General features: G+C 37.3%; 1 protein-coding gene across 1 annotated transcript; it reads right to left on the reverse strand.

Annotated features, from left to right (window-relative positions):
* Positions 1–138: 138 nt before the first annotated feature.
* LOC148906975 (serine/threonine-protein kinase Nek10-like) lies at positions 139–23,572 on the reverse strand. The gene is made up of 39 exons (XM_089036751.1): positions 22,874–23,572; positions 21,872–21,991; positions 19,646–19,870; positions 18,382–18,442; positions 18,224–18,261; positions 17,865–17,949; positions 17,445–17,486; positions 17,207–17,285; positions 16,832–16,899; positions 16,393–16,472; positions 15,546–15,632; positions 15,236–15,325; positions 14,222–14,261; positions 13,615–13,706; positions 13,332–13,404; positions 13,092–13,134; positions 12,423–12,571; positions 12,102–12,124; positions 11,964–12,005; positions 11,497–11,599; positions 10,811–10,939; positions 10,406–10,450; positions 9,984–10,079; positions 9,656–9,701; positions 9,225–9,346; positions 8,926–9,028; positions 8,118–8,196; positions 7,899–8,028; positions 7,752–7,822; positions 7,485–7,527; positions 7,018–7,124; positions 6,048–6,671; positions 5,530–5,585; positions 4,952–5,058; positions 4,322–4,432; positions 3,591–3,687; positions 3,412–3,476; positions 2,916–2,974; positions 139–2,366 (listed from the first exon to the last, which is right to left on the reverse strand). Exons 2-39 carry the CDS (start codon positions 21,919–21,921, stop codon positions 2,294–2,296), a joined length of 3,633 nt encoding a protein of 1,210 aa, XP_088892877.1. The 5' UTR covers positions 21,922–21,991; positions 22,874–23,572; the 3' UTR covers positions 139–2,293.
* Positions 23,573–26,070: the final 2,498 nt, after the last annotated feature.

Raw genomic sequence — 26,070 nt, forward strand, 5'->3', positions numbered from 1 at the left:
ATGTGAGGTCGGTAATTTAGAAAGTCCGGAAAGTGCGCCGCCCGGAAATTTCGTCATCATTGTCAGCGGATTCTTCTTGTCACATTGTCATTCAACAGGACGGGAGCGTGATTAAAGAATATTTTAAATGCCATATCATTCTCTTATAGATCTATATTTTAATATTTCACACACTTAAAACTTGTAGTTCATAATATTAAAAATAATATCTTTTCACACGCTGTTACATCCCTACTGTATAATGTCCACTGACCAACCCCAAAAAGCAGTACACATATTATTCGCCATCAAGTCACATCATCGCAGCCATGTTGGAGATATTAAATACCACCAACATGGCCACCGTGTCTCTTTGGGGAATGTTTGACAATCATTGATTCTTACACAACACTCATCTAATTATTTTAACCTGCAATCTTCCACAATCAGTTTTTAACCATTTTCCTGTCACCATGAATGTCTGTTTCCTCTCGAACCATCCTGCTCGAAATTAGAACAAATTAATAGGGTTTTTTCCTATTTCAGACCCGTTATCTTTCCCATGAAAGTTCTTATCATTGTTTGGTGGTTACAGATTCGAACAAATCGTCCTAGTTTTCACGAGGGTAGCAATTAATAGTCAGTGGTTAACAAACATTTGACCCTTGTTCCATGATCGAATCGGAATTTAGAGGAAAACCGGAGAGAAAACCTTGAAACATTGTCTTGTTGCCAATGGTACGTGGTCTGTAATGGGGATAAACATAACGCCAAAATAACATGCATTCTACGTAATATACAATTATTTTTTTCCGAGCGCATATTCTATACTTACAAAGATGACTCAAACAGAATGGTTCTATGGAAACAGTAATTCAGTCACTAACAACCCTTGGTCTGACTGCCCTAGGTGAATATAAGCTACATTCATTACTTAGAATGGAAATAATCACGAAAAAAACGGCCAAGGACCAATGCGATACACCGTGCGCCAGCGCCGGTACAATAAAATCTAGCTATAGGTACAGTAAGAATAGATTAAGATTTACGAATCGAAGAAAACAATAAATAAGAATGTAATCAGGTAAAAGGAATGCTATGTACCGTATTGAAAACTTCTTGAAAAAATGTGCACCATCACGAAGTCCACGCCCATAATACATCTTGGGCTGCCTGTGGTTAGATGGCAGAATAATAAAATCCCTCTGCTCTTGGGAATTGAATTCTTTCTCATGTAAAACGATTGTATTGTTCCAGCCATTTTACATGGCTGCTGTCACGTGATGCTGCAAAACCTCTATATGGGTTCCAAGCATTCCCAAGAGAGCTACGAGACGAAAGCATGGTGGCCATTGTGTTGCCGTTAACAATGGATGCTAATAAGAAATCGTTTGTTAAATGGCACCAAGGCTGCCCCGAGAGGACGCAATGACGTAATGTGCAATCGAAGAATTCTCTCTTCACAGAGCATTCATTGTTATTTTACTGCTAAATCTAAGCTAAATAGTCACTGACTTGTGCTTTTGTTTCTTTATCGAGTGACACTCATATTTGAGTCTTCACGTCGTTCTCATTCCTTGACGTTCTAGACTTGTTAGTTATCTATTAATTTATGTTTGGTAATTCGTTGTCTATATGAACACGTACGGTTATATCAACTGCCTGCTAAGAAAGCCTTTGCGATTTCTATAAAAATATATTAGTGTTAATAACTATCTATTAATATCATTTATGTATTCTTGTTGTCTCGATTGCAAAAATATCTTTTTGCCGTCGAGACATGAAAGAAAGCGTTTTGAGTCAGCGTAGCTAGCTTAACGTTGCGAAGGGAGTTGTCAGAGGGAAAGGACTCCAAAAGGGGTAACAGAGTTAAAAGAAGCGCTCTATCCTATCGCCTCTCTTCTGGTAATACTTTCCCCGGTCTAGTTTCCTTGCGCTTCTTTACACTACAGGCTACGAACGTTGCACCGAACCATCCTCATTTTGAGCAAATGTTCATTGGGTCTCCTAAAAGAAGCGTAAGATTTTGGAAGAATCCGACCACATCTGATTTCTGATTGCTCAATATTATAATTAAAAAGGTCGGAATTTCTAAGAGTTTGCATTTTTGACGAAAACTGATCTGACAGCGCAGATGATGGGGCAGATTATGAATCCTTTACAAGTCAGCCCACAAAGATGGTTTGCATCTATGCGCCGTGCATCTGAAACTTCATTCTACAAAGAAGATCGTCTTAATAGAGTGACGATGATCGATGTACATATATTTGTCTATATATTACTTTCTATATTGGTATTTTGGTTTGACCTGGTGCTATGATATACATCCTCTCTTGGAAGGAGCACTAGACGATGACCCTATTGGACCCAGTGGAGCTGATCTATTCCTGAAACAGGACAAATCTTTTGTTAGTCTGCGGAGAAGCCAAGAAGCGACAGAAAGAGAATAAATGTCTCTAAAATACCGCCTGAAAAACTTGTAGTCCAAACTAGTGTCCAAGACTAAGTTTGAATTTTTAAAATTTGAACATACTAAATTTATCATTGGCAATTCACGCCTCGTGGATCCACACTACCTTGACAATGTGATGACGCAATTTATCGTCAATAAGAGGACAGACACATAAAAAAATAATAACAAAAACGATAAAAACTTCTCATTTTTAGCGATCAAAACAACCAACGGAAAGAGCGAGCGCTCATTGACGTCACCTTTATCTGTCTGTCTTCTTGATGATAAAAATGATAACCAATCAGCGCGCGAGAAATTCGTAAGTTATTGTAAAAATCACTCTTGCACCTATCTTCTAACAATATGAATATACGTAGGTGGATCAATGGTGCTGTTTAAGAGGATGAAGCTTACAGTCTATCAGAATAATACAGGTAATAATAGGTAATAATACAGGTTCCAATATATAGCAGGTAATACTTACCGTACACTTGGTGACACATCGTAATATCCGCTCTCCATCAGTACATTTTCAATGGTATTCTAAAAATCACATTAATATCATTAATAGCATGAAAATCTTTTTCCATATTTATTCTAAGATTGCTTCCGTTGGGTAAACAATGTTAGTATTGTTGCATCATAAAGTCCTGATTTCATAAAGTATTTATTGCCAATGTTCGTGGACTACATACAGCAGCTTTCCCAAATCCTTTAAACCAATCACAGATCGCCATATCACTGCTCATCCAGAGATATGTTTGAACACAGTAACGTCACGGTCACGGTACGCAATCTAAGACATCTTTTAAACCAATCACTGCTCACCAAGTCTAGCTCATTCAGACACATGTTTGAACACAGCACCGACAAAATCACGGCACCGCATTCCGTACATTGAGTTCTTTACAGTCATATGACTTGTCGTGACTTAGTGTGGTATGTTTATAATAAATCTTATACAACGTGAAAACAGCTACCTGTATTGTTTCATAGGTAATCCCAATCTCTTGCTTGTCAACACTTTCTAATCCAGTGCCGCTGGCTGAAAAAATATGTAAATACTTGAGTTGATTATCACAACTGGCACCCTTAGGGAACCTGCTCAAGTTCAGTTCATTAATTCAAGTACTAGACGTCATGTTATTAAGTCAGGTACCTAGTTTATCGGTGGGACAGTCCTGTTGGTGACCCAAGAATGAAGGATCGCCAAACCAACTGTGAAGGTCAACAACTTCGCGTGAGCCTTCGATGACCTACGAACAACAAAGACACAAGACATAAAACGACCTGCTTCGGGTGGCCTGTGTTAATTAATTCGGAAACATATCCATACTGCAGTACGTATAACTATACCACATTTTATGACTACGCTTTATGAATCGTACTATAACGATAGGGAGCAATAGTAAGGTGTAAGCACTGGAAGTCACTTTCGTGATTGGGCCGATTTTTCCAGACGTATGTCGAAAACGAAAATAATCGGAATGCATTTCAAAGTTAATACATTGCTTGATTTTCATTCCACGTCATCTCCTGTCTCGTGCAGCTGAATCGCAAGTTTTCAATAGGATTGTCAGGTTTCTGGCTGAGAGCAGCAGGTGGTCGGTATTTGAACACTAGCACCTCTTAAAGATGCGAGATATTTAGTTGTTAACTCTAGTGTATATGATAGACAAAAGTTGATCTCGGTAGCCACGTAACTGAATCACGTCACAGAGTACATTATTTTCTTTTTCACACATAAACATTAGAGCGTGGAAATAAGTACAGCACACCTTGTACATAGTGTATTATGTACCGTAATAAACGAACAAATACCCTTCACGTTTAACGAATAATTGTTATAATGTTATTAGTTAATTATCCTTTGATAGAGTTAGTATGTACCTTTTTAATTTCGCTTTTCAAGTTGAATGAGCTGCTCTGTGGCGCGAAAAGTGCACGTTTGAACCGTTCTATTATTCTTCTTTGTGGATTGGGCGATAACGTTGGAGGAAGCTGAAAAAAGACAACAAAATAACCGGCTGAATACCTATCAAATAACCCAGCACCACCATAAACAAAACACTAGCATAACCAGCCCCGAACTGACATCACCAACCCAAACACCAGCATCACCAGCGCCAACAGAAGCAACAGCAACAACAGCAGCAACAGCGACAACAGCATCACCAGCGCCAACAGCAACAACAGCATCACCAGCCCCAACACCAGCATCACCAGTGCCGACAGCAGCAACAGCAACAAAAGCAACAACAGCGACAACAGCAGCAGCAACAACGACAACAGCAATAACACCAACAACAGCAACGACATACAAAACACTAGCATCACCACCGCCAACACTGACATCCCCAGCACCAAAAACAGTATCATCAGCGCCAACAGCAACAGCGACAATGGCAGCAACAACGACAACAGCAACATCACCAGCGCCAACAATGACAACAACAGGGACAAAAGCTACTGTATCAGCAAAATGCAGTAAAAACGACCGTTATCTGCGTGGTGGTTTACCTGTGTAATAAATATGATTTTATGCAGTTGATTTAAGATTTGTGATATTGGATCGTTGATTTGTCGAACTTTTCTTGGTGAAATGCTAAGAGTAGCAGCTGCAGTGGCTGAAAGTAAAAATGCATCATTTATCGACAAAGTTTATTACTTCGAAAAAATAAAAAACTGACCGTTTTAACCAAAGTTAAAATAATCATATAGATAATCAATAGGATTCGTAGGGGAAAATGCACTGGAAGGCAAGGGCTTGCTGTCTAGTACATTTTACCCTACTAATCTTAATGGAGTATTGCTTTGTTTCAGGGGGTTAAACAATGCGTCTCACCAGTGCAAGTGGCTTAGTTTGCACATTAATATTGAATCAACAATATGTATACTTTCTTATTCCTTTGGTAACCTAAAGACCTTTTGGCTTCGCTGTTTGTAGTGCACATTTCAGACCATGTGATGCCACTCTTGAAAGTTGATGTGTAAATATTTCAACATACTCGTGATAAAGGTAATGTCATGTGAACTGAAAATTTGCGATTTGCATACGAAGCTAAAAAGATCTATAACAGTAAGTTTATGGTACTAACGTGGTCTGGATTTGAGTTGTCCAGAAGTCTGTCTCCTGTATGCTTCAAGTGACGAACTAAAAAAAGAAAGAAAAAAGATATAGCATGCAGTGCCGATGCTACAGTCGTGAAATCTTTTCTATACAATAACGAGATGCAGCATCATTGACTATATATAGCAAATCCAACTAGATATCTATCATCAATGCTGCTTTCTGATTGGATGAGTTACTAGTGTAGCGAAAAGTGCCGGCTTTGAAAGCCAAAAAATGAATTTAACTTTAATTCGAGACTTGTTTGCATCTAAATATTTGACCGACTAGTTAAATTAGTCCTCTCACCCTCATGGCATATGAGTCAATAGCCCATGAGGCCTAATTGCTAAATAGACTTGCCGTAAGTACAACACTCATATTTCATCGAGGAAACGAGTGAACTGTCCTATCTATGCGATTTAATAACAGAAAGTCACAAGTGGTCAACTTTTTTAGCCTTGCAGGAATTTGAATTGCGTTTCGCGCCAAAACATCCAGCCGTACCTGCTTTGCGTTCTCCTCGTAACAGCAATGTCAACACTGCTGGGCGTAGTCACCACGGGTGAATTAGGAGTAGAAATCGCTATACTGTTCCCTCCATTTATCGTTCCCGTAGTTTTATTACTAGGAAATAGTTCTAGGTTAAGCGGTCTTCGTGCCCCTTTGCGTTGACCTGGGGGCTTAGGTATAGCGAAATTATCACCGGACTTATCGTATTTAGATCTGCTACCAATTGGAGTTTTCTCTGGAGTTCCTTTCATTCCTTTATCTCCGGGAGTCTTTAGAGGGTTCAGTTCTTTTCTTGAAGTGCGTCTTGTACTAGATAAGTTAGGTGAGGACGAGCTTAATGCCTTTATGTTAGATTCATTGATGATATCACTACTTGTTCCTGAAGATCCAGAATTGTTTGAGCTGGATTCGGTGTTTATGAATATACCCGCATCTGTAGATCCAGGCTCGCCTTGGTCGCCATTGTCGAAGACCATGTCGGTGTCAGAGTCCCTTACTCCTTTAAGGCCAGCAGCTCCACCGCTGCTTGATAGATTGACAAGCTTATCGTAACGTTCTTGAGAGGCCCAAAATAGGCGATGATAATTCTGCATGTTCCGCGTGGCTTCTAAGTAATGCCTGAAACAAAATATTGGATAGTTATAGATATATACGTTGTACGCCTGGTGGCAAAACGATCGACACCAGTGTAAAAACGTTAAAGGTAGAATATTCAAACACTTGCCCTCGGCACTGGATGTAATATATCCGAGTGCCAAAAAAGATAAAGGTTTTTCCCGCCAAAAAAGGAAAATTTCCCAAATTTCGCGCCAATAAAGGAACATAAAGATAAAGGCTTTTTCCGCCAATAAAGGAACATTTCCCACCTAATTTCCAAACCAGAGTACGAGCATGCGCAGTTACTTCTCTCTCGTGCCATCGAATGGTATAGGAAAGAAATACGAAAGACAGCTGGCTGAATTACCTTTGTGTCCTCTTGCGTTCTCGTTCGAGTTTCTTTTCAAGATTAATTTCGTTAGCCCTCAGTTTATCCATGTATACCAGCATCACATCACTGATGATTGAACCAACCTTAAAGGGGAAAAATGCATTAATTTGATGAAATATTTAAATTGTGTATAATGTGTCGTATAATGCTGTATTGTTTGTTTTGCTGCAGTCAGGAGTATAATGGTTCGTCATTTGATATCACCAAGAGAATATGAAGTACTTAATATTCTCTTGATATCACTGATTTGATATGCAGCGTGGTGTATGTTGTCCGTGGGGTATGTAATGTGAGGTGTTGTTCAGTGAAATCGTGGTTTGTGAGAAATCACTGATTTATTATGTGACGTTGTGTGGTATATGTTGTCTGTGGTGTATGTTGTGTAGGGTGTGGTGTAGGGTGTGGTACAGAGCGGCTCTGTTTCACGATACTTTTAGACTAACCTCCACAATATCAGGCCTTTCGCTTGGATCTGCCGTTAAACACCTTGAAAGACAAAAAAGAAACAGTAATGTTTTCGGTATAAAAAATATTACTAGCAGTCTCTCTTGCTCTATGGGTTGCCTGTTCTCCGATTTTCCTCAGGTAGTATTGTACTAAGTTATAATTATAATCCCAATTCGATCTTAAGTATTATAGCGGTACCCTAACCAATCAGACTAAAGATTGTTTCAGGGTTGGATAAGACTGTTAGGTGGTTAGTTCCTTACCTTCTCACTGTTTCGGTAACTTTATCAGAATATTGTCCCGAAGGTATTGGGTCATACTTGGCCTCAACAATCTAATCAATACAAAACCAGTGTTAGGCTATATTTTGGATAGCAGAGAGGAAAAAAATCCAAGACATAGACAGATACCTTTGTGGCTAATGCTAACATATTGGAAGAAAAGAAAGGGGGTTTTAGGGTTGCCATCTGGTAGAGTATACACCCTGCGGCCCAGACATCTGCCTTCTCACCGTATGGTTGGCTTTGCACTACCTCAGGGCTGTGGCACAAATGAAAAAATATATTAGAAATATATATTCTAAGCAGTATCTCCAGGGGATGATCTAACGATATTTGTCCTACACTTACCAAGAGTAGAGTATCGTTCCAACGACAGACATCATCTTGCTTGCATCCGGGTTCTTTTGCTTGGCAAGACCGAAGTCAGCTGCAGAAAAAAAAAAAGGATTACCAGATTAGTATGACCATTTTCACAAAATAAGGGACAGAAAAACTATCTGTTATAATGTTATAATAAAGGTGATACGCAACCGATGTAGCTGAATAATTTGGGCTGTAAATTTCATGCGAGGGTAAAAACTTCATTGTGAGGAAATTATAACCTTTGAACCAATCACAGTTCGAGAGCTTAGCTCTAATCCAATCACAATGGTGCGTCATATGTAGATAAAATTTGAAGGCTTTTTAATATGATCTGCTCTAGAGTAAAACCTGAAGGTGACATAGTTTATGGAATGTATGACGTTATTGAAGAGGCGGGGGTCAGTTCATTTTCTTGGATATGGCTTATGGAATGGCTGATGAAATGACAAATTATTTCTTTAATCTATAAATCAGTGCGGAACTATAGAGGTTTTGCACCATCAAGTACCCACGTCCATAATATAGCTTGGGCTGCCTGTGGTTAGATGGCAGAGCAATAAAATTCATTTGCTCTTGGAAATTGAATTATAGTTCTTTGTCGTGTAAAACGATTGTATTGTTCCTGCCATCTAACATGCCTGCCGTCACGTGATAGTGCAAAATCTCTATTGGTTCTATAACTCATGGAGCGAGTACTAAAAATGGGCAATGATCGTGGAAAAATATCAGAACAGGTGAATTAAGTAAACCAACGAACCAGCAAAACAACAGGTAGAGCATGAAGCCAACTTACTGATAGTAACTTTATCGTTTTCTCCCAACATGATGTTATTGGGCGTAAGATCTCGGTGTACGATGTGTTTCTCTTTATGAATGTACCTTAATCCTAATACGATCTGCAGTGAGTAAAGACACAATCTATGAATATTATGAATATAGCAAAGACAAGCACCCGCCAACTCTGGGTTTCCACAAGCCTTCATTTCATTCTGAAACCAAGCGGAAGTCCATTTAGGAATACGATTCCCTTAATTGTCCCACTCCAAAGAGAATGAATGACTATTATCTCGTATGCTATGAATATTAAAATACCTGGATGAAGATATGCCATATTCTTTCTTCAGTAAATCTACTACGCTTCTCAATCAATGAGTTAAAGTGTTCTCCCATTGGGGCGCCCTCTATAAGCTCCATTACGATATAAAGTTTTTCCTCTGGAAAAACAATATGCAAAAATTTACGTGAATTTACAAACTATAATAAAAATGTATTCCTGTCGTACAGTTTGACCGTGTTTTTGTGTGTGTGTGAGATTTTCAGTGAGCAAACTTTTCGTAGCCTAATTTTGGGGTGCATGTGACCTCATCGCTGCCATGTTGGTTGATTTCTTTTGTCCTGATGTCATCCAATATGGCGGCCAAGTCTTGGTTGCACGTTAAGAATACAACATTTGTAGCACAATACTTTCTAACTACTACCTATAGCTATGTGTCACAAAATTTGTTTATTCACAAGCTACTTACTGTCTTCAAATGCTTTATGATATCTAACGATATTGGGATGTCTCAACTGTGGAAGGAAATTAATTTAAAAAGCTTAGCAGAAGGGTCAGTTGTTCAAAGCCTCATTAGTTTGACCCGTTTTGTGAGGGATTCTCGGTCTTCTCAAGAAATTGCCTTTGCTCTACTGTAACTCATCAGTAGGTCAATGACAGTATCATTTTGTCAAGACTGTCGACTTGGCTTTAACCTTGGCCAGGCGGAATTCTCTGGATCCATCCCCTACTCTTAACCCTGATATGCTGGACTTAAGAAAGATAAGATACTCTGAACTAAACACGCGATTTATTACCTGTTCTTTCATGATTATAGTTTCATTCACTATTTCTCCAACACTCTGACCACGTTCCTTTGCTGTCTTACCCAGTGTGGGGCTGTGTACTGAAATCTAGAAAGCAAACAACGTTACTAATAGCTTGAGGGATAACTTAGATCAGTTAACCCTTGCTTCAAAAACTAAGTGTAATTTCCATTTTTCACTGCCTAACAGTCCCTCTCGAGTCTCCACCCAGTTAAAAAAAACTTTGGGTTACTTCCAAGAAACTGAAGGAGGGGGCATTAACCCACAATAGACCAGCATCCCTTTCAAAGGGTTAAAGTAGTGACACACTAATAGCTTCAAGAAACCAGAGATCATTATACAACGGTGATGAGTTCGTGCCTCCCACAATCTCAATCAATTGGGAAATACTTCAGTACGAGCTAAAACCTTACCTCTTTCATAGCAAGCATCGACTGTCCTCCGTGCCTTTTTCTCACCTAATAAGAATTATAAGATAATTCAAATAAAACGCGCACTCTGAATGGTCAGTTTTTTTAGATCGTGAGGAAATGACGCCAGCACGCGCGTGGATAAAAAAAAAAAAAAAAAGGAAGAAAATGATTGGAGTCGGTGTGGAAACAAACTCTAAATCACTCTATACTACGACACGTGCTTTTAATTTCCTAGTACTTCTCTCGGCTTCTTACAATTTCCCGTGTACGTATCATATACAACTCAACATACCTTGAGCACGCGTTTTCGTTTTTATTTCTCTTCGACATTAGCCCTTCGTTTCTCTTTCATTGTTGCATGGTGTACGATATAAAGTAAGAGAGCGCGTACAAGCTATACATTACCTTGAATACACTGCCAAACGCACCAGAACCGAGTAGTTCTAACACTTCATATGAACCAATGATTTTGATAGGCGCCTTGTATTGATTGATGGCTAGGATGTTGTTACGTATGGTGCTGATATCTTCTTCCTGTCAATGTATGTTAACAAGACATTTGAATGGCATCTTTGATATGTGAACGAGTAAACGAATGGTGATAGTACACGAAAGAATAGACCCCTTGCAGCACGTCGGACTGCAGCTCAATTTGGAGGACATAACAATAGGTTTTCCAATTCTCATGAGATTGAAATTCTTTTGTTTTGTCCTCCCAATTGAGCTGTTTTGACGTCACATGCAAGGGGTCTACAGACGGGTAAAATCACTAACGCACAAACTAAAGAATGCATGCGCGAACGCACGCATAAACAAATGACGGACAGAAGAACAGACAAAACAAACAAATGATTTGCCCTGCAGCATTTTAATAACGATTAGTTCTGGCGGTGGAAATTCTTCGCGTTTTTCGCATTCAATTATCCAGTGAAGGCATGTTTTATGGTGTTTTAGCATTCATCAATCAAACTCCTAATGGTCCAAGAAATTAAAAGGCAGGATGATATGCGAAAAACACGAAAGATCTCAAAGCATTTGACAAAACAGTACAAAAAACTGTTACATGGTAATAAAATCATTGTTCTTCTTACCGATACACTATTAAGCTCTTCAACAAGTTTCTTGTAAGCATTCAAGTCCCGTACGTAGTGGCCAACATCGATGAAGCTCTCAAAGAGACTTGGAGGAAATAGCCTACGGTAGCAATACGGATTCTAAGGTTAGAATCAAACATGTGCAGGTGATCTGAGAAACGTTTTTAGCCAAACAATCAGAATCTAGAAAATTTGCAAAACTGAGGTGTCACTATTCCTCTTCAAATTATGGATTTCCAGACCACCAAATAAAGAAACTTTGCTTATAAGAGGTTGATAACAATAACACAATAGCTAATAAGTTATATATATTATTATTGTTGGTGGACAGATTTTTGTTTTTCGCCGGTCAATTTTTGCAAGCTTTATGACAACTCAGTTTTGCAGTGAAGTCATTTCTACGTCACTATTTCAGATCAGCTGGATGCTCGCGAGGAAACGATGCATTACTTGATAAAAGTCACCTTTTAAATAATTGTCTGTTCCTTTCCATGCTGAAAAGAAATCTGAAAATTAAATTCAAAAACACAAATGGTTAGTAGAGAATAGAATTGCGCAGAAGCTTGATAATTGTAGTTATGGACTTGTGGTTTAGTTCTTACCTTAAGGCTCTGAAGGCACTTTTCTGTTATAAGTAAAGAAAAATAGGAATTGAAAAATATATTACAAATATAAATATTATATTGCAAATTTTAATAAAATAAATAATAAATTAATAAATTTTTAATAAATAATAATATTTGCAAAATTTACTATTCCATCACAGATAATGGCACGAATTTTGCTTTTTTCTTCCCTTTTTCACATTTTCTCTTGTCTTCTCTTTTCTCTCCCTCTCTTCCTTTGCTTTCCTTCTGTTTTGCCTTGTTATTTTTACCCCCTCCCCCCGCGGAGACATTTTGTGCGAGTATTCACTATTATACCTGTATGTTCTCAACAGCCGCAGCTTCTTCGCTCGTGGATGTTTCTTGCGGTAATATCAACAGACCCAAAAGATAGACACCATTTGCCTGTACGATTTGCTGTCCATTCGTATCGTTGAGAACCAGCTCAGTCAACGCTGCACAAACCGCTGAAGTAAAAAAGAGTTCACAAAAAGTGATTATATATTGTATGGAATACTGTTTAGTCTGCCGGTATACATGCCCCCCCCCCCCTCCCCCTAAGATGGAACGAAAGGGTTGGGGTCTCAAGCTCATTTCCTTGAGCGTCCATCTTCCATATCTTCCGACACCTAGTACTGATAATACCAGGCCGTAATATAACTAGGACTAAACCATTTAGTATCCAAGCGAAGACGTATCAATATCAGTCTCTGTCAAGATAATACTAGTGGTTAGAGCATGGCACCGGAATCGCCAGGGCACGGGTTCAAATCCCGTCCAAGACTCGGAATTTTTTCTGAGTCTTTCAATTTGCAGCTGCTTAAATTGCTTGATATACTGCGAGGATCAGCTCAATTTGATACATTACAACCGCAGTACAAATGTATATACTTCATATATATTCTCCTACACAAAAAATAATACTGCGACTACGGAAACTTCGTGCACAGTCAAAGAAAATGTACCAATGGATGAAATGACACCTACCAGATTTAAGAGAGAGTTGATCTTCTAGAGGATCACTATCAGCCTAAATGGAAAACACACAGGTATACAATTTCAATGAATCCCTTATAACGAAAGACTGCGTATTGAGAGGATGGGGTATAATAAAATAATGAAATAAAATAATAAATATAAAGCAAAACTGGAAGGGTGGAAGGATATTGTCAGAGACGGAGATGGCACCACGTTTCAACGGAGGCACTATCAATGGATCCATCCTACCTCACTACTAGTTGACGCTCTCGCTACATCACCGTTTGTATAACCAATCTCTCCCGACTGTCCTCTACGATCCCTAGAAAAAATATATAAATAAGTACTGTACTCATATACATGTACAACAACCATGATTGTTGAAACAAGAAATAAGGCGCGCACTTCTTGAGAGGAAGTACGACTTTTTCTAAGGGGGAGGGGGTACACATATGAGAGTATGTTACACAGATACGTTAACAGCCGACTAAAGCTTTGTATTTTCTCATCGTCCCTATGTATCTTGACTTACTGTAATAAGCCCAGTAGAAGAGGAATTCCTCCCAGTAGTCGAATGTCATTACTAGAATCAGGATCCTCTGCTAGCTGTACAATAATCCACACCTACAGAGACATACACCAGTCATAGTTAGGTACTACTATATTGAGCAGTTTTCGTATGACTGTGAAAAGACTGTGAAAGTGAGCGTGCCGCGCCTTGACCGTGATGTTTTCTAGAATTTTAATTGGCTGATTTTTCCTCGCGCAATGTAATTGGTCTGACAGTGCCGTGACCTTGGCGTGACCGTGTCCTCGCCGTGTTCCAGTTATTTGATTGAATGGAGAGTAAATTCTCGAGCATATGATTGGTCTGATGTATCCCTTGCCGTGTCACGTCCGTGTTCTTGCCGTGAACCTTTCACAGTCATACGAAAACTGCTCTATAGAGACTGTTAGGTCTGGATCAGCCAGGAGATAGTGGGACTTGAAATGCAATTGTGAGGTAATCCCACCCAGGGATTAGGTGGCTCAATTTTCATCCAGTCTCGCTTATCACATGATACATACCATAGTTCATAAACCCAATAAAATGAATAGTTGAATAATTCTCCCGGTTAGTTATTCCGAGTTGCACTTACCACATTCCATAAGAATTTTAGGTTTTCTTCGTGTAGTAAACTGCAATCAAAAATTCAATGGTCATGCAAGAGTCAGGAGTGGTTACAGGAGTTTGGAAAGGAGTTATAAATGTTGGCCTAACTAAAAATAAAAGACTTTCAGAGGACTTTACTAGCTATTTTCTAATTACATGGTTATAGTTATAGTCTATTATTTGAGGTTTGATAGCTGTTCCAGTGCAACCACATCAACCAAGGACACCATTTTAAATCAAATTCCCAGATCACGCTTTAGATGCTGAATAGCATACACACGCGTAAAAATTTGCTTTTAAAAATGCGAAAACTTGTCGGATTCTATTGTTTAAATGCTCAATCGTGATTGCCTTATATTTGAATAAAAATTTGTCTGAGTGGCCTTGGTTGGAATAGTCACACTCCCGGGGAGGGGGGGGGGGTGGGGGTACTCCCCTATATTCGCTATACGAGTACGTGCCGCCAAACAGGGTATGGTTTTCAGCTATTTTACTCTGGAACAGGGTATATAAAATCGCGTTCGCTCTGGGACAGGGTATGTGAAATCATGCTCTCTCCTCTCTGGAGCAGGGTATCCATTTTTGCAATACCGGAACAGGGTATGATTTTCAGCGATCTTGCTCTGGAACAGGGTATGAATTTAGAGCGATTTTACTCTGGAACAGGGTCAGGGTTCAGTAGGCACATCGGCACATCCCTACCCTAAACGGGCAAGAGTACCCCCCCCCCCCCCCCCGGGGTCGCACTGTAAGGGGAACCAAGGACCACGTGACTTAGGTTTTACTCCACCACCTTAGACCTGTACGCACAGAACAAATGACAAGTAAATGACTAGGGCAGATACATTGAGTGGCAATGAAGGCGGCGAAGAACTGAGTTTGGTCAACGAGCATTTTCTTCAAAAACGTTTTAAATTTAGACTCTTTGGAATCTATGCAATATGCACAATTAGATAGAGTTTATTTAGGAGGTTCAGTCAAGTCCCCACTGATCATATACCTTAGACATATTGGAATTCCTTCATACACTTTCACTTGTTCTCTGATGTTGCTATCAGAGCATAATATTCTTAGAAGGTTTGCTGACAGCCTGCAGACACAAATGAAGTAAAAAACATTGTCAGTCATGACTCAAATAACTGCCTACAAGTAACAGTTTGAGCAGAGAGAAAATTTTTTTAACATAATCAGATGGCATATCAACAAAAAGTTGCAATTTTATCGAGTAATATATTTTTTCTTTAAAAAATAACGTAATAACTGTATCAACGGAATTTCCGAGGCATATATATATATATATTCAAACTTACGTTTTTGATAGCATATCATAATCTTGGAGAATCCTAAGTATAGTTTCTGTGCAGTTCAGCTCACCAATAAGAGCACATGGCTTTTCACTAGTGAGAAAAAAAGAAGAAAGGCGATGATGACCATAAAGATGGCAAATAATGTTCAAACAAAAAGGGCCTGATCCATTGCTTTCTATTCCAGGGCCCAGTTGTACCAAACCTGAATAGTGCTATCTGACGGATAAATCTTATCCAGTGGATAAATTTATTGGATAACAGCATTGACTTATCCACTGGATAAGGATTTATCCGCCAGATAGCGCTATCCAGGTTTTGTACAACTGGGCACAGATCTTCAATTATTTTCTGGAACATTCTTGGAAAATGTTGTTGTTGTTGCTATAAGATTTAATGTAATGGAAAATGGAAAGAAGGGAAAAGGTCAGAAATAAAAAAAGTATTTGTTAAATCCAAAGGTAGATAAGCTGTTTCTGCTGAGTACTGTGTCTTAAAATTATATTTTATTATGATTTTAAAAATGATTTTAAAAATGGTTCATTTTCTTAAAATGTATCCTTACATCTTTTAAAGCTTATAAGAACAATAGAATTAACTTACATTGTAAACTGGATGGCAAAAATATACAAGCATATGTGGGGGGGCAAGTTACATGTACATAGCTGCTATGTGGGTTGATGATAACAAAACATTAGCTTCTCTTGTTAGATCAACCAACATGGCAGTTGTTTCATTGTTATTTATATCTTAAGGGATTTTGAGTCAGGTGGTCGTATTGCGCCCCAAGAATTAACAGTTAATTATTAACTTACAGTTACTATAAGCCATATTAGGAAGTGGTTAGATTTACCTTTGTGCTAATCCAATCAGGGCATACAGTGAACAGTGCAATACCATGACATCATTGGCTGATAACAGTAATATCAGGGCCTAAAAAAACACGATGGATTAGGGTTAATTGTTTATTTACTGCTTTCAGGGGCAGATGCAGAACATTTTTAGGAATGGGTTAACACCATTTATTATCAGGATGTTTTCAAACTCCAGCACCAATAATGCATAACGCAGTAGTATGCGGGGGGGGGGGGGGGGGGGGCACTGCTCTCCCCCCTGCACCCCTTACCTACATCTGCCCATGCATGGGCTTTTCATTTATAGCTTTAAAGTAATTGGACTTTGGACCATCACAATCTTTGAAAATTATACTTATCTAAATGATTTCTGGTGTTTGGTGTTAGCTGTAATTATAAGTGGGAACAAACTACCCTGCTAGTATGAGATTTCAGTACCTTGTGAGTCCCACAAGCCACCATCCATTCCCTCTGCTTCACATCTGAAGATAGTTTTTGACAAATATCTATATGGAAAAGAATAGAAACTTTATCATTAATCCATTTCTAGTAAAGACAATTATACCAATTACCAGCATAATGTTCCAGACAATACCCAGAGAACACCTCCCCCCCAGATGTTTTGGAATTTTTAAGGTTTTTGGAAAATATCCTGAGAAAAGGAAAGAAACTTTCTAGAGGAGGATGCATGGGAGTTGTGGTATGATGGCAATCCCCTTTTAACTTGGATACCATATGCATCTAATTAAGCAACACCCTTCATTTAGCTACATTCTGATTAGCTTATTTAACTCGCTAAAATATCATGCTTACTTGTCATTTCTTTTAGGATGTCAACTGTGAATTGTTCCTCCCCATTTTCCAAGTAATTCTCTGTCAAAAGCTGCAACCTCTGAAATAAAAAATAGAGAAAACATAAGTTACACTATAGTGTCTGTACATGTAAGTGGTGAATTTAATTTTCTGAGAAATAACAAGTGGTGTAAGCTGGAAAAATAACACCCAATATTACTGAATATTACCTATACAAATTATATCATCAACATTTTACCTCAGATAAGAGTTTTACTCCTCCAAGTTCAAAAAATAATGCCTGAAATGGGGGAAAAATTATTTGTTAAGAAAGTACGTTATTTCAAAACAGGTTGGTAAGAGTTGTTGCATGTTACATGTTGGATACAAGTCCAAACTGCATGGGTGATGTGAATTTAATCAGTGAAAGGTCACATCGATATAGAATATATTCTAAACTTTGTCTAGTACATGTCTTTTCTGGCGTAATTACTTCAGTGCTGATATTAATTACACACATATTAATATAATACGTTTCTAGCTTGCCAGTACATGTAGTATGCAACATGCAGCATGGAAGATGCAGAATGCAACAAAACCTTCACCAAACTCTTTTTGAAATAGCTGTACATACAGCAAAAGTGAATACATATATGCAAAAAAAAAATTAATGGCAAACCTGGAATGCTTTGTCCCTCATGAGCATCCTCAAGCAAATTAGAACACGAAGGATGTTTTCTGGTGGTGCTCGCTGTGTCCATTCTCTGATGACATGAACAAACAAACAAACAACGGAATCAGATTTTTAATGATTCAAATTCAGGTTGTAACATTGCAACAATGAAGAGCACAGTAAAACCATGAAATAAAGACAAAGTAGATACTGACAAACAGTAGCTATTTAGTGACTCATCTTTGCTATCACTCAACCAGAACATTCATTACACAAAGACACAAATGTTCTCTTGTGTGTTTGTTCTGTGGGTCATTATTTCTCTATAATACTATATAATTTTAATGATACTACACTGTACTCACAAGCAGCAGACTCTGTGCTTAACCAAGGACGTGAACACCTATGATGAATTTTTTTAAATGTTTTAATATCAAAAATTTTTATTAACAAGTGATCATCAAGTATATAGAAAGACAATTTATAATATACATGTATAATTACTCTAGGCTTGGACAAATACCTGTAAGAAATAGCTGTGGTGTGGATGAGATGTGAAATTTCTTGTACTTTGGTATCTTGAGCTGAAGGCAAAAATTTAAAAATTAGAAATACAGTATATATCATTACATTAAAAATAAGGCATTATCATGTATATTTCCAGCTGTGCTGTTAAACAAAATGTCCAGTCCTTGGAGCTTGAAAGAATGAAGCAAATTAACATGGCAGTAAAGTTAAATTTTTTTCGCTTTCCTTTCCATATTTTTGTAGGCACTTATATTATATTCTAATCAAAAGAAAATAGAAAAATATGCAAAAGTTGGGTTGCAGTAGCCTGAAAATTAGGGCCTGCAGCAAAACATCTAAATGCTCTGTGATTGGCTGAAACAAAATTCACCAGCTTCTGGTTCTAAAGGCCCTGTTACACGTTGAAACTTTAGGTGAAACTTGTGTGCATTGGCATTGCGAGACAAGTTTCACAGGGGTGTTACAAGGCACAATTTCGTCCTGAAACTTGTTCGCGACACAAGTTTCGGTTGCCGAAGTATGAAGCAGTTCTACTTTTTGTGAAACTTTAGAATGACAAAAGTTTCACAAAGCTGGGGTGTTACATGGTGCAATTGCTTCTGAAACTTGTCTTGCAATGCTGTTACACACAAAAAAAAAGTTTCAACGTGTAACAGGACCTTAAGTATGATTCCTATCACCATCATTCCTTAAAGTGCTACTACGACGAAAATCGCTCAAACTTGGATTCAGCTGAAACTTCCTAAGAATACTCTTTAAAGGTCCAATAATCACTGTATGAAGTGTTTTCTCGATATTCAGGACGAAAGTATGATATTTTTACGATTATTTTTTGGAGTCTGTGACGTCATACACTCAACATCGAACATCGCTGCATACATTTCTTTGTAGTTTATGATCAAAATATCAGTAGTAAAGGGAGAAAGAAATACCCAAACACCCCAAAATATAAATTATAGTCACAAGTAATGTGAAATAAGCACATTAGCCACCCTTTGGGCTTCATAGGAATAAAATAAATTAAGGATTTATATACAAAGAAATATATGTAGCAATGTTTGATGTTGAGTGTATGACGTCACAGACTCCAAAAAATAATCGTAAAAATATCATACTTTCGTCCTGAATATCGAGAAAACACTTCATACAGTGATTATTGGACCTTTAAAGAGTATTCTTAGGAAGTTTCAGCTGAATCCAAGTTTGAGTGATTTTCGTCGTAGTAGCACTTTAAAAAAAAAATAAAGACAATCTATTACCTGAATTGTTCTAGTGCCAATGACTCAGTAGACTGGTGATGACAGGCAGGTCCACTTCCTGATCCTCCCTTAGGGGGGCTCCCCTGGTTATTCCAGCCAACTGTTGCTTGAGTGAGATTCTGATTTTCATCAGAAACCCATGAGATAGAAGGCAGTTGTTGTTTACTGGCAGGTGTGTTGACCAGGTCCAGAAGCCTTGATAAATCTTTCGCTTCTTGACCCTTGCTATAGGACAAAAAGGCAATAAAAATTTATCAAAAACTTATTGAAAAATTTTATTAAAACTAGTTCATTCACAATACAAAGACAAAATTCTTATATGCTTCGAAAATGTGAGGTATTAGCAGTCAAAAATGCCCTCAACAATTTCCTGGTGTCAGCAGACATGCGTGCAATATGGGTGGAACCTTTCTATTATCAGTTTCAATACTCTTATTAAGTCATCTGAATGTTCCAGCAATCAAATCAAAAAGAGTAAAAATAAACCTTTGATTTGGAGTAATTATTGAATATGGAACCTGTTTCATTATCAGTTTCAATACTCTTAATTAATAAGCCATTCAAATGTTTCCAATTATAATTAAATGCAAGTTACAAGACAAGTAAACAGGAACCCTTTATTTGAAGGTAATTTAAAATGGAATTTTCTTCTTATCAGTTTCAATACCCCTAAATGATAAGCCATTTAAATGTTCCAGTTTTAATCTAATACAAGTTACAAGACATTAGTAAAAATGAACCCTTCATTTGGAGGACTAATTGAAAATGGAATCTTTTCAATATCAGTTTAAATACTCTTGATAAGTCCTTTCAGTGTTCCAGTAATTAAATGCAAGCTTCAAGACAAGTAAAAATTAACCTTTTATTTGTGATTTACCGATCTAATTGTTACTGTCTGGCTGAGTATATTCAAAAACACAGAAGAGTATTCTCAGCATGATCCCTCTACAGAAGTAAAACAAAAAAGCTAAGCAGGTTTCAATGAATGTTATACATTACCTTAGACAAAACAAAATCAATACAAAGTATTTATTCAACAAATAGTATCAATTACTATAGTAATCCACAAAAGAAAACTTAATTTCAAATGTTTACTCTTAAATTTTAAGTTGCATCTTGTTATGAAAAGAAAAAATTATGCCAACAAATCTAAAGTCCCCAAGCTGTGTTTCCATGGCAACAAGTGAGCTACTAAAAACTTTCATTACACCGGTTCATATTCATTCAAAGAAAAAGAGCTATTTTCGACATCATTATCAATTATTTATTATGCCTATTATGTTATATTAATTTACCCAACCAAACTTTTATGCAAAACCATATTTTAACGTCTACATAATAGTGGTCGAATTTATATATATACTAATTAAGAAATCAAATTTCTGATGTCGCCTCTGTTGTATCCTAAATATAGTATTTAATTTGGAAGTATCGTGTCCGCCGGTTTGAGCAAATTTTTTAATAAAAACTCGTGCCAAGTAGCACGCGATTAAGTTGTTTTTGGTATTAAACACAGTAGATATAGTTACATCTTGCGATTGATCGAACAATGGCCGACTATTCTCGACATATTTAACAAAAATAAAAATTGTCAGAAATCCTAATTGCAGTAAAAACCTTGATTTATATATTTCTTTTTTTGCACTAGATAATATCAAAAATTCATCAAAGGAAAGCATGAAATTATGTAGAGTCTAAAGTAGGGACAATCGCTTCTCAATTGATCTCAAAGGGTTCCGATCTCACGTTACATGATATAAACATCGCGGGCAAATAAAAAATATGAACGAACAATTTGACCACAGAATAATCGGATTCGTGGCGAATCTCCAAGTTTTGAACGATTTATCCCCAGCGACATATCGTCTGGAAAACAAATCAAACTGGTTTTCGGTTAACCGCATTTTGGAACGAAGCCCTATTGAAAGAAATCATTTTTTTTCGTGATCGACCGAGGGTCATTGAAGGCAGATATTAAAATACCGAATTTTAACCGCGAAAAAATATTTTTAAACATTACTTTAAAACATATCATTAATGGGAGGTTTTGAATGCCTAAAATTATTGTTTACAAGAGGAATAGGGGATGTTTATGAAAAAATGGTGATGATAGTAAGTTTTTTTTTCGATAAAAAGCTTATTTATTTTATGAAAAAGTCTATTCAGCCTTGCATAAGGTACTTATTTACTGCTCTAACTACATAAATTGTGGTATATATACACTACCTGATTTCGGTTTCTGCCTCTCCTCTGGACCGTTTCTCTTCAGCAGGCATTTTTTAAGGAAGCAAGGTAATGTTTATTCAGCCATAATACTAGTATCTGGTCGACGCAATATGCGGAACACTGAAATATTTCAACAGAATATTAAATCAGAAAATGGTTGGCTAGCAACACGTAAACCGCCACCAAACCATAAGTTATAGGTATTAACGGTTACAGAACCAGAAAAGCAGTAGGTTAAAGCGGCTTATAACTTGAGCAAGCAGCGTCCGTGTAAAGATTAAACGGTTGAGGCAAAAGGATCTTCCATCTCCGCCAACTGATCATCAAAATAAGCTTCACCTCTACTTACTTACAAACAATCATCGTAACTCTTATTCTCCTTGAATAAACACCGACAGAAATACCCATATCTATTCATAACATCCCAGTTTTACTTCGACACGAAGACAAAAAGTATTCTTCAAGAGTTAGTACGTTTTTTACAGAGTAAGATTTCTTTTACTCGACGTGAACTTATATGCGTTAATTTGTCTCGTAAACCAGAGACGGTGAACGGAAATCTCATCGCAATGAACTATAAACATTAAGAAATTTTCTATAACGTTTACGTTCTATTTTTATATGCAGCTGCTTGGAATACAAAAGAAAATTTATTCAAAATCCTCAAAGTAAGGAATAAGACAGCCTGTTTTTTACGTTAGTAAAAATACTGTGTGTTATAAAATATTCTGTGCTGCACGAACTCTTCAAATCACTTTGCTGCTGGAAAAACGTCAAGCGACGAATAAAAGACGTAATATTTGCCAGAATTATTAGGATAAAGACAAGGAAGAATAGATTGATGAAGGCTTAGGTAAAAGCATTAGTGACTTATAAAAAAAGTATTTTTCCAAGGGTTTTTGTGATTACGAAAACACTCCATCTCATATTATCCAAACAAAACTCTTGTCCAGTTACTTAGAGATGGATTGTTTTCGAGGTTTTGTGGCAATTTATACTTACTTTGTTGACGGTATTACATCGGTACTTCGCGGTTCAATTGGAAAGAGATAGCCAGTCCAATATGTACAAATTTAAAAGCAAGTTTTATGGCATTTTTGAGCCATTTTAGTTTGATAAAAGACCTTAGTTTGTTCAAGTTATTAGCGACTGCACCAAAACCAACGTCAACTTGAGCAACCAAAATATTATAATCTTACAGCCAATCAGGGAGCTCGTTATAGCTAGCAGTGTAAGGATGGGCCAATCAGAGGAGAGGGTATATTACACTTATTAAAATTGTCCAAAACTTTCGCGCTTCGCTTGATCCGCTCTAGGAATTCTTTTTTCCAACAAAATATTTTTTCCGGTTAATGAAGCGTGTTGATTAGAGAAAGCAACAAGGGGAAAAAATTAAGCCCGGCGAACCCGGAAAATTAAGGAATTGTATCTTTGAATGTAAAATGCAAAACCTAAAAATATAATGTCGAGACATCCCCTCTGCATCACTATTCCTCATTTCCTTTATTGATATTCGTGTTCCGCTCTAATAACAGCAGGATATACAGACATACAGGTAAAAACGTTACTATTTTTAGTTGTTTTAATTTCTTTTTAGTTAATACCGTTTTGATACAATACCTCTTTGGACGACAAAAATTTTATTTTAATAATATTTTAAAATGTCTTTCTTTCTTTCTTTCTCTCTTTCTTTCTAGATCTCTCTCTCTTTCTTTCTTTCTTTCTCCCCTTCTTTCTTTCTTTCTTTCTTTCTTTCTTTCTTTCTTTCTTTCTTTCTTTCTTTCTTTCTTTCTTTCTTTCTTTCTTTCTTTCTTTCTTCCTTTCTTTCTTTCTTTCTTTCTTCCTTTCTTTCTTTCTTTCTTTCTTTCTGTCTTTCTTCCTTCCTTTCTTTCATCATCAGACTGAATTATAATTCGAGTTCAAATAGTTATAAATATTATAGTTAATAATAACTAACAATAATAACTTGAACTTGATTTATAATTCAGTCTGATGACGATCACTGGAGATTGATCGAAATATCAAACAAATAAATCATGCACAGAAATCTTCTCGCATTTACTTTTATAGTATAGAATATGTTGTGTCCGATCCACATGACACAGTCACGCGGCAAACAAGAAGAAAGCACTGATCCTTCGGTCCAACCTCAGTTATTTTCCACAGCTTCCGATATTTTATTGCCCTAGAAAATTCGTTATGGCCTATAGATGCCTCTTGAACCAGTGTCCAATGCCATTTTATATAATTACAATTACTCGAGGAGTTGGTAAACCACTGCCGAGTCTAGTACTGAAGTCTAACATCACAAAACTATGCACGTTCAAATGACAAAAATAAAAATCGAAACAATTAAGAAATTGCTATTTTTGCACGACCCGTAACCTTCGCTGGAGCTCTTTCGCTTGAGCTCTTTCGCTTATAACCACAACGATGAGAGCTGATGCAGTTTCAGAAAATGAAAACGTTCTATATTTGTGATATCTACTCAAGCATTTCCGTCATTCATTGCCAAGTGCATAACAGGATTGTGAGGAAGGATATATCTTTCGTGCTTGGCTTGGGAATTCGTACCCATTGAAATTTTGATTCCCGTTCCCAAAATTTCGGTACACAAATCCTGAAATGTAAAAATCCCCAAACCTTATTTGTAGAACTTAGAAAAGACCTAGTATGAGTACCTACGACCTACACACATCACAAACTAAGGAATATAGAAATTAGGACAAACAAGACCCTGGTGGCAGGGTATACCGGCTTACCTGGTTGGGAAAGTTTACTAGTATTTAAGTCTCTAAGAATCTAACGGAAAAAGTGGTAATAAAAACTGCAAAATTTCGAACTGACAGTGTCCAAGCCCTTTACTGTGAGTAAGGCAGAGCTTTTATGTCGTACTGGTCAAAGTCATCGACTAACTGAACTCCAATCCGGATTTTGGCATACGTAATTAGGTTGTCGTGACGTTATTCTCCATGCACATTCGCACGGACATTTTATAGCCTTCCCTAAAATCGAAATGCTTCATTTAAGAGGCTAATGTTTGCTCAGGATTTCTCTCAGAATTGCTTGATTCTTCATAGTTCCCTTGGTTAAAGACCCATTGCCACTTACCGTGATGTATCACAATTTGTTTACATTTTGAATCGTGTCACCACCGAAAAAACAATTCCAACCTTTTGAATAAACTCTTAGATAGTCCCTAAAGCCATAAAAGAATGTAAAATAATCATTATTGTGCTATGTGCTATGTCGGAAAAGGATTTAATATGACGTTATTATTCAATATATGAATCTTTGAATTTCATGGACCACGAAATTCATCTGTGACCGCGGTGCATCACGGTAAGTGGCAATGGGTCTTTAACCTATGGTTTTAAATAAACAAGACCCTGGTGGCAGGGTAGAATGGGTTACCTGGTTGGGAAGGGTTTACTAATATCTGAGTCTCTGAGGAAATAAGTTGCAAAAAAGGCAGAGCGTGTATGCCATACTGATCAGTCCTCGAATAACTCAATCTGGAACTCCAAACTCCAATTCCAATTCCGGTCCTGATTTTGGCATATGTAATTAGGCTGTCGCGACGAGTTTTACGGACATGCAAAATCGCACGGGAATTTCAATATTACTCGCTTTAAATCGAAATGCTTCATTTAAAACGCAAGTATAGGCTTATATTTGATCAAGACCTCTCTCAGAATTGCTTTACATTTTATGATTTTATAATCAATCAATATTTTTCAATGAATCGCCATTTTTGAAGAAAATTGAAGGAGATCATAACGCTTCGAACGGCAAAGATCAGATCAAACCTAGAATGTGCTTAGCAAATTATTTATTTCACTTCTTTAATCAAATGGAATCTTAAAATAAATATTGTATTGTACCTCATGTTCCTTTGTAGTAGACTTTAAAGCCAAAACAGTTAATGTAACATAACTATAGGCTATAAGAATATCTATATTGTCAAGTTCAAGTTAAGGTGACTCGACCCAATACTTTTGCACGACGAGCATCTACTATTTTTGAACCTCCCATGCCTTAAGAGAATGATTCCCATTTCATAGCCACTAGGACATATATGTTACATATAGACTAAACTTCCTTCTCCCATCACGTGGTAATGACGTCACACTTGTTTTCACTTTGAGCTCAAATTTAGCCCTCAACCGCATTTTCTAGCGAAATGCTTTATGCTGCCT

This window comes from Actinia tenebrosa, unplaced genomic scaffold (genome assembly GCF_029948245.1).
Source record: "Actinia tenebrosa isolate PJP-AT-01 unplaced genomic scaffold, QUT_ActTen_1.0 PGA_scaffold4__44_contigs__length_22323623, whole genome shotgun sequence".
Taxonomy (NCBI): Eukaryota; Metazoa; Cnidaria; class Anthozoa; order Actiniaria; family Actiniidae; genus Actinia; species Actinia tenebrosa.

Coding starts and splice junctions, on each gene's coding strand:
- LOC148906975 (XM_089036751.1), bottom strand. CDS start 21,921: ATGCCTGCTGAAGAGAAACGGTCCAGAGGAGAGGCAGAAACCGAAATC. Junction 16,900..17,206: donor CATCCTAAAAGAAATGACAA/GTAAGCATGATA, acceptor TTTTCCATATAG/ATATTTGTCAAAAACTATCT. Junction 8,197..8,925: donor AAACGATAAAGTTACTATCA/GTAAGTTGGCTT, acceptor TTTTTTCTGCAG/CTGACTTCGGTCTTGCCAAG.